The 14,624-nt window shown below is 39.7% G+C and overlaps 1 protein-coding gene across 2 annotated transcripts in view; it reads left to right on the forward strand.

Moving 5' to 3' along the window:
- The window catches only part of SPOCK3 (SPARC (osteonectin), cwcv and kazal like domains proteoglycan 3), a 246,012-nt gene that overhangs the window by 160,315 nt on the left and 71,073 nt on the right, over positions 1–14,624 (forward strand). For both annotated transcript variants that reach the window (XM_069976606.1, XM_069976607.1), the window contains exon 4: positions 4,754–4,868. In XM_069976606.1, the coding sequence (XP_069832707.1) occupies positions 4,754–4,868 (115 nt within the window). The remainder of the gene's footprint in view (positions 1–4,753; positions 4,869–14,624) is intronic.

The raw sequence follows: 14,624 nt of genomic DNA on the forward strand, positions 1-14,624 counted from the left end.
GTATACTGGACCCCCAACTCTGCACAACAGGTATACAGCACCTTCAACAACTATACATAGCAGGTATACAGGACCTCCAAACTATACAGTTCAGGTATACAAGACCCCCCCACACACACACACACACTGTTCACTACAGGTATACAACACCTTCACCAACTCTATACTACAGGTATACATTATCCCCAAACTATACACTACAGGTATGCAGGGTCCCCCAACTCTACACTACAGGTATACAGCACATTCGCCAACTATATACTACAAGTATATAGCACCTTCACCAACTCTATACTACAGGTATACAGGACCCCCAAAACTATACAGTACAGGTATACAGCCCCCCAACTATACACTACAGGTACACAGGACCCCCTTTAACTGTACACTACAGGTATACAGCCCCCCAGCTATACACTGCAGGTATACAGGACCCCTAAAAACTATACACTTGGTAGGTATACAGAATGAATTTCACTGATTAACTCAGATGAAACATTATCTTTTAGATAATTTCAGTTTCCTGTTAAGCACCATTTGCAATGACAATAAACAAGGCCCAAGGCCGATTACTGTACGTGGTGTCATAAATCTGGATTCTGCATGTTTTCCATATGGACAATTGAATGTTGCTGCTCCAGAGTTGTATCAGGTAAAAATCTTTATGTCAATGCAAGTGGCAATAACACTGCCAATGTTGTATATAACCAGGCTGTATATAACACTGCCAATGTTGTATATAACCAGGCTCTGTATACAGTCTGATCACATGCCATCTCAGTTTGTCTTTTAGGTATTTAGGATGTTTAAAGTTTTTAGTTTATTTCTATTGTACGTAAGCTACAATTTACATAAACAGTGCAGAACTGTTGGGGTATTTAGGGCTATATAGGCTCCTGGCGATTTCCCCTTAAACAAAAAAAAAGGGGCATAGATTGGCCTCCTCAGCACCCTTGGAACAAATCTAATTAACACACTGACACTTTATACCCGGGCAGCGCCAGGTACATTTTCTAGTCTTGTATAGTAGTCAGTATAATGGAGGTCGCCCAGCTTTCCTAGCATCTTGTATAGTAGTCAGTATAATGGCGGTCACCCACCTTTCCTAGCAACTTTTATAGTATTCTGTATAATGGAGGTAACCCAGTTGGAAAGATGGAGAGCTATGGGTGGGCTATTTATTAATGAAAAAAAAATTATTTTGGGGGGAATACCCCTGTGAAAATGACACTTTTTGCCATTGAGAAAGAATTAGCAAAAGAGAACTCTATTTCCTGGATATATATCTGTATGACAATAACACACGGTATATATATATATATATATATATATATATATATATATATATCTGTATGACAATACCACACAGTATATTTGAATGGTATTTCACCCCTAAAACTGACAACAATGAATTTTTACCTACACAGGATAAATGTAACTAAGCAACTCCTATGTATGACCGCCATAATACTGACAACTATACAAGATGCTGGGAAAGCTTGGTGACCTCTATTATACAAGATGCTAAGAAAGCTGGGTGACCACCATTATACTGACTAATATAGATGATGCTAGGAAAGCTGGGTGACCGCCATTACAGTATATTGACTACTATACAAGATGCTAGGAAATCTGGGTGACCTCCATATACTGAATACTATACAAGATGCTAGCAAAGCTGGGTGACCACTATTATACAAGATGCTAGGAAAGCTGAGTGAACGCTATTATACTGACTACTGTACAAGATTCTAGGAAAGCTGGGTGACCTCCATTATACTGACTACTATACAAGATGTTGGGAAAGCTGGGTGACCTCCATTATACTGCCTACTATACAAGATGCTGGGAAAGCTTAGAGACCTCCATAATACTGACTACTATACAACATGATAGGAAAGCTGTGTGACCTAAAACTGGCATCACTGCCGCCTTAACTCTGCTACGTCACTGCCGTCTCAACTCTGCTACATCACTGCCACCTCAACTCTGCTACATCACTGCCCACTCAATTCTGCAACGTCCTGCTACTACCTCAACTCTGCTATGTCACTACCTTACTACCTCAACTCTGATACATCACTACCTTACTATCTGAACTCTGCTATGTCACTATCTCAACTCTGCTACCTCAGTTATCCATTGAAAGGAATGAAGAATTTTACCCTCCTATGTTTTTTTTTTCTTTCATTCTTAGAGCCAAACTTTCTTCACTAAGTTGTTCCATGTATCCAGTTTAATCTTCTGGATTGTAATTCCAGCTTCTCCTCACCTGTATAGGTATAAAAATTAACCCCAACATTGACTTTACTGGGGTTCGACCCTCAAACCAAACACCGCTACTGTTCGAGGTTCGATTCGAACTCGAACATTTTACTGTTCGATCATCACTAGCAAACAACAGGCGTTATTTTTTAGTCGTTCACACCCACTTTTTTTTCACTGTCCTTACATGGTCTTTACTAATAAATTCAATAGAAATTTCAATTAAAGGCACACCCTATGGGCAATTAGTCCACCTAAACTAGAATAATGTACCAACACCTGTTTTTGCATTGAGCGGCGGTCAGACCACTAAATAATGGATGTTATTTGGGACTCAAAATGACGGACGTCATTTTAAAAAAATATAATTGGACAAGAAAAAATCTTCTTTCAACATAGTTTAATACAGCTATATCAGAATTATTTTACCGTTTTATCTAAGGCATTATTCTGTTTAAACATAATACTTTTTTCAGCTGGGGTGACTTGGAGGGTTGTATCTTATTTCTTGCATGACTAAGTCAAGGGAATATGTAATTACATTTTAAAAGATAAAAACCTTTTCTTTTTTGTGCAAAATTAAAATATTAATATTTAATAGAATACTTCAATATATCCAAAGTATTTGCACATTGATTCGTTATCCTGTAGTTATGTTGTGAAAAATGCTTGTTTTTCTTTTACAAAATGAAATATTAAAGAAACAGATTTTACATAAAAAATTAATTACAACAGTGATGTTTCAATTATGTAAAATTATTGCCTCAGTCTGAATATATATATATATATATATATATATATATATATATATATATATATATATATGTAACACATTATTGCTATCTAGACAGAGTACTGGGAATTTACCAGATTCTAATTCCTGTCTTTTTGAAAAAAAATTAAATTTTAAATATTTTAAATCATATTTTCCTGTTGGTTATTTCACCACATATTTATTTTACACTGTGCATTACAGTAGGTCAAGAGAAGATGTATTCCTATTAATATTTAAATCACACATTGTAAGGCTATGTTCACACTATGTCAAAAATAGAGAAAAGGCCGCCACTTTTGCAATATTTTAAAACGTCTGTCATTACCGCAATTTAAGTGATATTTTAAACAGAGCTGGAAAAAAAGTTGTGTGAACAAAGCCTAAGACAATTTAATCCCTGACTTATTCTTACCAGAGACATCTGAAAGCTCCTCCTTTTATTGCAATCTACATATATTCTGTTTGTTATTCTTTTTATAAGATAGACTTGAAAATAAAACCTGAATTGTTGTTAGTATGAAGGTTTTTTTTATATATTTTTTTAATTCCTTTCCATAATGACACAACATTTAACTAGATCTGGAGAAATAGCAAATACTTTATAAAATAAAATGTAGTCAACAACACATGTAAGAGAAACTTTTTGGCTTATGTCTGGTCATTACAAGGTTATGTTCATTACAAGGGGGCAATTCTTTTACTTGCTTTTACAGCAAGGCATTATTTTTGATTCAGGATGTTCATATTGTCTATATTTCTTCAACATGTTTCTTCATTGTCATATGATCATACTTTTTATTCCTTCACCAAACTTTGTTATAGCTCTTCCATTTGCTAACACTTTAGAAATTCCTTTTTACCGTACTAGAAACTGAATTCCCTGGAGCTGCCTCCCTCTATCACCCAGATTGAGTAACTCTCTAAATACATTTTATATGTACTGATTCTAACATACAGTCTGTATTATATTTCAGAGATGCCATTATGATTCTGCAGGCTTCATAAATCACATCCTCAGCATTCCTGCTTGTTCAGTGTCTACACAGTACTTTCTCTAGTAATTTTCATCCTGGAAGTTGAAGTCTTTACAACAAGCATTGTATGACAATCTGAAGTAGAAAAAAATTGTACTGATTGAAATGTCTATTAGATCCTCAGCGACAGTTTTCCAAACTACCAACCTTTTATCTGCGACTTATAAAATGATTGCATGTCTTTGGAGAACATTTTATGGTTTACTATAGCATGAAAATTTTACTTTTCTGAATGGCAACTAAATAGGTTACATAATGTGTATAGGGCAGAACAGTTAAAAAGTAATGGCATATGTCAGTGGAAAAAATGTGAGAGTTACTCTTGCAATTTCCCATTGGTATATTGCAAGCATTTCATTTTATGTCTATGACTAGATATTTCATCAATGTTTAGTTTCATGGCTAAAAAGAGTATAGCCCATTAATTTAAAGACTTCTAATTGACCCCTGAATCTCAACAGAAATGTTTGTAATGTATATAAAAAATGGAAAACAGGCTCTCTGCCAGGAATAATCCTGGAAATATGCAGGTGAATTATTGGTTGATGAATGACTCATCTGACTTTAGTATCTTTTGCATCCCTATTGCTGAACATATCGAAATGCTTAGAAATTAATGGTTAATTCAAAGAACAAGTAATGTACTTGCAGTGCTAAATAGTTTGTTTGTTTCTTTTAGCTCTTGATCCAGCAAAAGACCCTTGTTTGAAAATGAAGTGTAATCGACATAAAGTATGCATCACTCAGGATCAGGAGACAGCTGTATGTGTCAGTCAGAGAAGACTTACACACAGGTATGTGCTTACACTTATTCTAATGTTGCACATGTGTATACCTTCAATTTCAACCTGTTACTAATGTAGCTTAAAGTGGTTATCCAGCGCTACAAAAACATGGCCACTTTCCCCCTACTGTTGTCTCCAGATTGGGTGACTCAGTTCCATTGAAGTAAATGGAGCTTAATTGCAAACCGCACCTGAACTGGAGACAACAGTAGGGGGAGAAGTGGCCATGTTTTTGTAGCGCTGGATAACCCCTTTAAGATCTTTGTGGCTAGGTTTATAAAATGTGTGTATGTATACACACACACACACACAGAGGGAGAGCAGCACTCCACAATATAAGAAGCCTTGGTTGAGTAAGCTGAAATATTGCTCTCAGTAATGTATATGGTTGAGTATAAACCAACCTTGTTCACATGTTTTAGGGTGCTGTTAACCCCTTCGTGCTGCAGCTAGTTTGGGCCTTAATGACCAGGCTAATTTTTCAAAATCTGACCTGTCTCACTTTATGCTCTTATAGCTCAGTGATGCTTTAACGTATGCTAGCGATTCTGAGATTGTTTTTTCGTGACATATGGCACTTTATGTTAGTGGCAAAATTTGGTCACTACTTTGTGTGTTTTTTGTGAAAAATATCAAAATATCATGAAAAATTTAAATAAAAAGTTTGACATTTCTCAATTTTATGAGGAACAGGAGAGAAATGTCACCCCAATATATGTAAAGCAGGTTCTCCTGAGTAGAACGGTACCCCATATGTGGGCATAAACCACTGCATGGGCACACAGCCAGGCTCAGAAGGGAAGGAGCGCCAATTAGCATTTTCAGTGCAGATTTTGCTGAAGAAGTTTCCGAGCGCCAGGTGCGTTTGCAGAGCCGCTGTAGTGTCAGCAGAATAAAATTCCCCCAAAAGTCACCCCATTTTGGAAAGTGCACCCCTCAAAGAATTCATCTTGGGGTGTGGTGACCATTTTTACCCCACAGGTATTAGAGGAAAGTATTCAAAATTGGCCAGTAAAAATGAAAAACTCGAAATTTTTCCAATAATATGTTGGTTTAGTTTGAAATTTCTCAATTTGACGAGGAACAGGAGAGAAAATGTACCCCAAAATCTGTAACGCAGGTTCTCCTGAGTACAACGGTACCCCATATGTGGGCATAAACCACTGTATGGGCACACAGCAGGGCTCAGAAGGGAAGGAGCGCCAATTTACAGGAGCAAAACCGCAGCTAGTAATAGTTATTAGAATAGCGCAGTTACTAAAATAAAATAAAAAAAATTAGATTACAGGTAATGTGGGGTGGTTACGGGCAACCAGGGGTGGTTATGGGCAACCTGAGGTGGTTACAGGTAATCTGGGGTGGTTACGGAAAACATAGGGTGGTCACGGGCAACCTGCTGTGGTTACGGCAACCTGGGGTGGTTAAAGGCAATGTGGGGTGGTTACGGGCAACGTGGGGTCGTTATGGGCAACGTGTGGTGCTCACGGGCAACCTGCTGTGGTTACGGCAACGTGGGGTGATTACAGGCAATGTGGGCTGGTTACAGGCAACGTGGGCTGGTTACGGGCAACCTGCATTGCTTACAGACAATCTGGAGTGGTTACGGGCAACGTGGGGTGGTTACGGGCAACCTGCAGTGCTTACAGACAATCTGGAGTGGTTACGGGCAACGTGGGGTGGTTACGGGCAACCTGCAGTGCTTACAGACAATCTGGGGTGGATACAGGCAACGTGGGGTGGTTACGAGCAACCTGCAGTGCTAACTGACAATCTGGGGTGGTTACGGGCAACGTGGGGTGGTTACGGGCAATGTGGGGTGGTTACGGATAAACTGAAGTTCTTATAGGCAATCTGGGGTGGATACCTGTAATCTGGCATGGGCACCGCAATCTGGAGGGGGTCATTGGCAATTTGGGGTGGTCAGAGGCGCCGTGGCGTGGTCAGAGGCGACGTGTGGTGGTCAGAGGCGACGTGTGGTGGTCAGAGGCGACGTGTGGTGGTCAGAGGCGACGTGCGGTGGTCAGAGGCGACGTGCGGTGGTCAGAGGCAACGTGCGGTGGTCAGAGGCATCGTGGCGTGGTCAGAGGCATCGTGGCGTGGTCAGAGGCAACATGCGGTGGTTACGTGCAATCTGGGGGGGTTACATGTAATCTGGGATTGTTACTGATAAACTGAAGTGCTTATAGGTAATCTGGGGTGGGTACATGTAATTTGGGGTGGTTACGGGCAATCGGAAGGGGGTCACTGGCAATTTGCGGTGGTTACGGGCAACGTGCGGTGGTTACGGGCAACGTGCGGTGGTTACGGGCAACGTGCGGTGGTTAAGCGCAACGTGCGGTGGTTACCGGTAATCTGGGGAGGGGTTAGGGGTAATTTGGGAGTAAACTGCAATTATTACTATAATAAAAAGTGTGTGTTTTATTTTTTTGTATGTTTGTCACTTTTTGTACTTTACATATTCATTTTCACTGTATTACTATGATTACTGTGATATTTTCTATCTCAGTAATCATAGTTCAGTGACAGAGACCAAATTGGTCTCTGTCACTTTAAATTTTCAGAGTTGGCTGGTTGTGAAGCGCATGCGCACTTCATAACCAGCCAGAACGTCGAGGAGGAAGGAGCTCCAGGATCAGGTGAGTATATGGGGAAGGGGGGTGACTGGGGGACGGGGGTGACAGGGGGTGTAGGGTGTAGGGGGCGACTTGGGGGGTGGGGGGACATCACTTTTTATCCCCTGTCACCAATCATTCATGGTGACAGGGGATAAAAAGTGCCGGCGGCACATGGTACAAGCGATCAGCGGTATATAGTATATACCGCTGATCGCTTGTAACGGGACCCAACAGGGGGGTCCCCGATGACTGCCCCATGCTCTCCGCTACCTCCGGTGGCGGAGAGCATGGGGCTTTCATTCATTTTAACTTTTCCATCGCTGTGAACCGACATTAGTCGGTTCACAGCGATGGCGGCGGCCATCTTGGAAATGATGGCCGCCGGGGGAGGGGGGTTAGTGATCGCCCTACTAGGGGGGGCTGATCTGAGGTCTGGGGGACACTTATTTCATCTCCCCCCGCCGTAGATTCACGGCGGGGGGAGATGAAAGGCGGCGGCAGCACCGGTAATCCCCTTTACCGACGGCCGCCGCTATAACGTAAATAGCGGCGATCGTCGGTTGGGGGGGGGGCTGGGACGGACCACACACTGCCTCAACCCCTCAGCTACCTCCGGTAGCCGGAGGGATGGGGTGGGGGCCGTCCCGGCCCCGCAGCCTTATTCTCTGCCGTCGCCGTAAAAAGCTGATGGCAGCAGAATAAGGACCCTTAGTGACCGCCGTAAAAAGCTGTATCGGCGGTCACTAAGGGGTTCAAGGACAAGTCCGGCGATATTTTTTATTAAAGTATTGTATTGCACCCAAAAGTTATACAAATCACCAATATACACTTATTACGGGAAATGCTTATAAAGTGCTTTTTTCCCTGCACTTACTGCTGCATCAAGGCTTCACTTCCTGAATAAAATGGTGATGTCACGATCCGACTCCCAGAGCTGTGCGGGCTGTGGCTGCTGGAGAGGATGATGGCAGGGGGATGCTTAGTGTCCCTCAGTGTCCCCCTGCCATCACTCTCTCCAGTAGCCACAGCCCGCACAGTTCTGGGAGTCGGGTCGGGACATCACCATTTTATCCAGGAAGTGAAACCCTGATGCAGTAGTAAGTGCAGGATTAAGACATTATTTTATGTATCAACCTATTGCATAAATATACTGAAGAGCTTTTTTAATCAGTGAACTTCTTTAACCTCTTAAGGACAGAGCCTAAAATGGCCTTAAGGACCACACCAATTTTCAGTTTTTCATTTTCGCTTTTTCTTCTGACCTTCTAAGGGTTATAACTCTACAGGGCCATGGGAGGTCTTGTTTTTTTTCAGGAACAGGTTTAGGCTATGTTCACACAACGTCTTTTCATCTCCGTTTAAAATGACGTCCGTCATTTTGAGTCTAAAATAACGGACGTTATTTAGCAGCCTGACCTCCCCTTAGTGCACTAACGGGTGTTTGTACATTCTACTAGTTTGGGTTATTAATTGGACTTTGGCTGTGGCTTAATTGAAAAGTCCAATGAATTTATTAGTAAAAACAGAGACAGAACGGTGACAAAAGGAAAACTGTGTGTGAACTACAAATAAAAAACGTCCGCTGTTTGCAAAAGACGTCCGAAAATTATGATCATGTTCATTATTTTGACGCCCGCGGCAAAAACTTCCATTATTCAATATTCTGTGTGCATTGGACGTCTGTCTTCCCACTGACTTCAATGCATTGCATTGCAGTCAGTTAAAGTGACACTGTAACCCCCTTTGTGCATTCTAACATCTCTACACAGGTGTAAGGTGTGATTTCATATCATACATCATGGTGTTTGTTCAAGTTAAAGGTGTCCTTTTATCTGCAGACTGTATTAAGTGGGCGTGGCCTCGTGGCATTAGCGCCCATTGGTTGGCTGACGTAAAGGAGGTGGGGTCTAGACCTTTCGGCCAGCCTGTTCCAATGGCCGACGGGGGGCGGGGACAACTATGACGCCCACTTAACACAATCTGCCGTTGATAAAAGATTACTTTTTACTTGAACAAGCACCATGACGTATGATATAAAATAAGGTATGAAAACCGCTAAATTTGCCCTTTACACCTGTGTAGAGATGTCAGAATGCAAAAAGGAGGTGACAGTGTCACTTTAAATCTTGACAAAAACGGACGTTATTTTAAATATGAAAATCGGCCGCCTTTTTAATATTTTTGACGTTGTGTGAACATAGCCATACTTTGAAACGGCGCTTTTCAATCTACCATAAAATTAATGATGGAACCCCCAAAATATCATTTATGGGGTGAAATTGGGATTAAAAATGCAATTCTGCAAATTTTTGGGGAGTCCGTGTTTATGTAATGCACTTTATGGTAAAAGTGACATTTTATCTTTATTCTATAGGTCTGTCTGAATACAGCAATATGTATGTTTACGTAGCTTTTCTACTGTTTACTATACTGTATAACAGTATAACCTTTTTTCTTTGCAAATAGGTATAATTATAATGGCCCTATTGTGACTCTTATAGCGCTTTAATTTTATCACCTACGGGGCAGTAGTGGGTGTCATTTTTTGGCGTCATGATTTCTAGTTTTTATTAGTATCACATTTGTGTAAATAGAACGTATTGATCACTTTTTATTTTTTTTATATATAAAATGTAATAAAAAAATTAACAATCCTTGCATTTTTTTTTACCGCTTTTTGTTCACACCATTCCATGTGTGGGAATAATACTGGTTTACTTTAATAGATCGGACAATTGCAAGTATACAATATGTTAATTAATTTTATCATTTATGTGTGTTTTATTCATAAAAGGGGAAGGGGGGATTAAGACTTTTATTGGGGGAGGGGCTTTGGGGCATTTTTAAAAACTTTTATTTATTTATTTTTTTACACATTTTTAGTTTCACTATGGGACTTTTACATACATATACATACATTAGATTTAATTCACTGATCACTGCTATGCCAAAGCATAGCAGGGATCAGTGTTATTGGCGATCTTCTGATAGAGCCTGCCTGTGGCTCATGTGGGTCTGTAGGTGTAAAAATGCAACTGCTATGGCCTTTTAAGCACAAGAAGGAAAAAACGAAAACGCAAAAACGAAAATTATCCTTGTCCTGAAGGGGTTAAAAGCAGTAAGATAAAATAAAAGTTGTATAAATAACACATCTTTGTTAGGCTATGTTCACACAACGTTTTTTTCAGCTCCGTTTAAAATGACGTCCGTTATTTTGAGTCAAAAATATCAGACGTTTTTCGAAGCCTGGCATCCCCTTAGTGCAATGACGGGTGTTTGCACATTATAGCTATGTTCACACAATGTCAAAAATGGAGAAAAAACATCCGATTTCGCTATTTAAAAAAACGTCCATTTTTGCAGCAAAATAACTGACTTCAATGCAATTGCATTAAAGCCAATGGGAAGACGGACGTCCTATGCACACAATGCATTGAAAAACGGATGTTTTTGCCACGGACGTCAAAATAATGAACATGAACATTATTTTCGGACATTTTTTGCAAATAGAGGACGTTTTGTATTAGTTGTTCACACACAGTTCTTCTATTGTCATTGTTCTTTCTCCGTTTTTAATATTAAATTCAATGGATTTTTCAATTAAGCCACAACCAAAGGGCAATTAGTAACCCCAAACTAAGATAATGTGCAAACACCCATCATTGCACTAAGGGGATGCCAGGCTTAGAAAAACTTCCGTTATTTTAGACTCAAAATAACGGACGTCATTTTAAACGGAGCTGAAAAAAAACGTGTGAACATAGCCTAACTTAGTTTTGGGTTACTAATATCCCTTTGGTTGTGGCTTAATTGAAAAAGCCATTGAATTTAACCCATAGCTGCACCAGGACGTTATTGAACGTCCTCGTGCCGCTATGGGAGTTCAGAGGGGGGTCGCGCGGCGACCACCCTCTGAACTGCCGCGATCCCGGGTGCCGCGTGTAGCCCGGGCTCGCGGCTATTAGCGGGCACGGTCCGATCGCCGTGCCCGCTAATTAAGTACTTAGAAGCAGCTGTCAAAGTTGACAGCTGCTTCTAAATACTTGCTGATATGCATACCTGGTGGTCTAGTGGGGGGATCGCCCCCCTGCGGCGCGATTGCGGGGGGGCGATCCCTGCATCCATCCCGGGCCGGGGTCTGCTCCGTAATGGCGCTGATCCCGGCTCGGCATTCTATTACTTTTGGCTGCAGCAGCCAAAAGTAATAGAACACCGATCTCATGGATTCATGCAGTATAACTATACTGCATGGATCTCTATGAGAGATCAGAGTGCATATACTAGAAGTCCCCCAGGGGGCTTCTAGTATATGTGTAAAGTAAAAGACAAATGTATTTTTAATAACACAAAACCCCCTCCCCTAATAAAAGTCTGAATCACCCCCCTTTCCCCATTTTATAAATAAAAATAAATTAATTAATTAATAAACAAACATGTTTGCTATCGCCGCGTACGTAATCGCCCAAACTATTAATTAATCACATTCCTGATCTCACACGGTAAACGGCGTCAGCGCAAAAAAATCCCAAAGTGCAAAATTGCGCAATTTCTGTCGCATCAAATCCAGAATAATTGTAATAAAAAGCGATCAAAAAGTCATATATGCGCAATCAAGGTACCGATAGAAAGATCACATCATGGCGCAAAAAATGACACCTCACACAGACCCATAGACCAAAGGATAAAAGCGCTATAAGCCTGGGAATGGAGCCATTTTAAGTGACGTATATTTGTTAACAACGGTTTGAATTTTTTACAGGCCATCAGATACAATATAAGTTATACATGTTACATATCGTTTTAATCGTAACAACTTGAGGAACATGCATAACAAGTCAGTTTTACCCCAGGGTGAATGGCGTAAAAACACATTTCCCCCAAATAAAAGAAATGCGTTTTTTTTTTCAATTTCACCACACTTTGAATTTTTTTCTGGTTTCCCGGCACATTTTAGGCAAAAATTACATCTGCCATAGCAAAGTACAATTAGTTGCGCAAAAAATAAGGGCTCACTTGGGTCTCTAGGTGGAAAAATGCAGGCGCTATGGCCTTATATACATGAGGAGGGAAAAACGAAAACACAAAAATGAAAACTGGCTGTGTCCCCTAAGGGTTAATAGTAAAAACGAAGAAAGAACAGTGACAATAAAAGAACTGTGTGTGAACAACTAATACAAAAGGTCCGCTATTTGCAAAAAACGTCCGAAAATAATGTTCATGTTCATTATTTTGACGTCCGTGGCAAAAACGTCCGTTTTTCAATGCATTGTGTGCATAGGACGTCCGTCTTCCCATTGACTTCAATGCAATTGTATTGAAGTCAGTTACAGATAGGTGAAGTGCTGCGGAATCTGTGTGCGCTATACAAATAAAAACATTAATTAAATTAATTTTGCTGCAAAAAATGGACGTTTTTTTAAATAGCGAAATTGGACTTTTTTTGACGTTGTGTGCACATAGCCAAACCATGTCAGTTTTACTATAGGACAAATTGCGTAAACACGAAACTCCCCAAAATGAAAACACATTTCTTTTTTTTTTTTTTTTTTCTAATTTCACTGCACAAATTTTTTTTTCTGTTTTCACAGCATACTTAATGGAAAAATTAAGTCTGTCATTTCAAAGTACAATTAGTGTCACAAAAAATAAGGGCTTATGTTGGTCTGTAGGTGAAAAAATGAAAGTGCTATGGCCTTTTAAACATGGAAGTGGCAAAAATTTAAATTAGCCTGGCTCTAAAGTGGTTAAAGTGTGCCAGAAAGTTGAGTCGGTTGGAAGGTCTTAAAAAAATCTTATTAAAGGAATCACTTACTGCAACCTTTTGTCTGAATATAGTCCAATGAATAATGTCTTGAATCCTTTATGATTTATTGTACTTTCATTTTATAAACGTTTTATTGACAGACCCATGCCTCACAGGCATTGTAAAGGTGTACTCTCAACAATTGAGTTTAGTAGCCTATACAAAAGGAATACTGTTTTTGATAAAAACTATTTTAAAAAACTTGTCTGAATTAAATTCAGTGATGTATTTGCATTGTTCAAAAAGTTGATGCTAAAACTTCTGTCTGGTGCTATTCTAATTGATCATATAAGGCTATGTTCAAACAACGTCTTTTTAGGCGAACAAAATGGCCATTGTTTTATAATAATGGTGGTTGGTAACGATCATAATCACCATATTGTCATTATAAAATAGCATCCATTATTATAGAAACAAAGGCCATTATTTCACCTAAAAGAGATGCTGTGGGAACATTGCATTTAGATGACTGTTTAAAAATTACTAAAAATTGATTTCCCCTTCTATGTTGGAAAAACCAAGAGACATAGTAAGTATTATTTTATCAGTCAACGTACTTCATTACTTTAATAGGTGTACATATACATTTCTGATACTTTTCTCATTCCAGCAAATAAAAATATTTTTTGTTTTTGTTTTGTTTTTTAAGAAAAATATTGCATCTTGCCAGAGAGCAGAGTCTAAAATATTTTCTTTAGAAAGGCATATCAACCCAATAACATGCCAGTAAATATTCTACATCTCAATCTCATTAAAAACTATGCTAAAAATTGGTCAACAAATATTAAAATTATTATCTTTGAAATTGGTCCAAGACAATGGCTTCAACCCACAAAGCTGATCTGTCTTCCACTCTTCAAGATAGCTGAAACCAGATGTTCCACGTCTAAAACAAATCAGGAGTCATAAAAGATCAAGAAGGAGCAAAAGAATACTAATTTGGGATTTTCTTGGTTGTTTCCATATTTTTCCTCTGTTTGATTTGGGGAAACACATGCTATCATTAAAATAATTTACAGTCATGTGTTGCTGTGACAAGTTATGTTTCACAAAGCTTGAATGGTCAGTTATTAAACATTGTTTTCGGTATATCTGGGATTTGTGTATTTGCGATGAAGAAAAAAATGCTAAGCAGATATCCCTTTAGGGTAGCTTCACATGTACGGTATTGCCGTGAATTTTTTGCTGCAAGAATGTAACCCCTGTTCACTTAACCTGTAACTACTGGAGTCGTGGATCCACTGAACTGTAAGGGGCCGCTGGTAGGTGGGTTGGAATTGCTGCAGCAGGCGACCCCCAGGTAACTACCCCTGACTTAGCTTGGTAGCGGTGGCAGGCGAGATGCAG

The sequence above is a fragment of the Dendropsophus ebraccatus genome, chromosome 7, assembly GCF_027789765.1.
Source record: "Dendropsophus ebraccatus isolate aDenEbr1 chromosome 7, aDenEbr1.pat, whole genome shotgun sequence".
In the NCBI taxonomy this organism is placed as follows: Eukaryota; Metazoa; Chordata; class Amphibia; order Anura; family Hylidae; genus Dendropsophus; species Dendropsophus ebraccatus.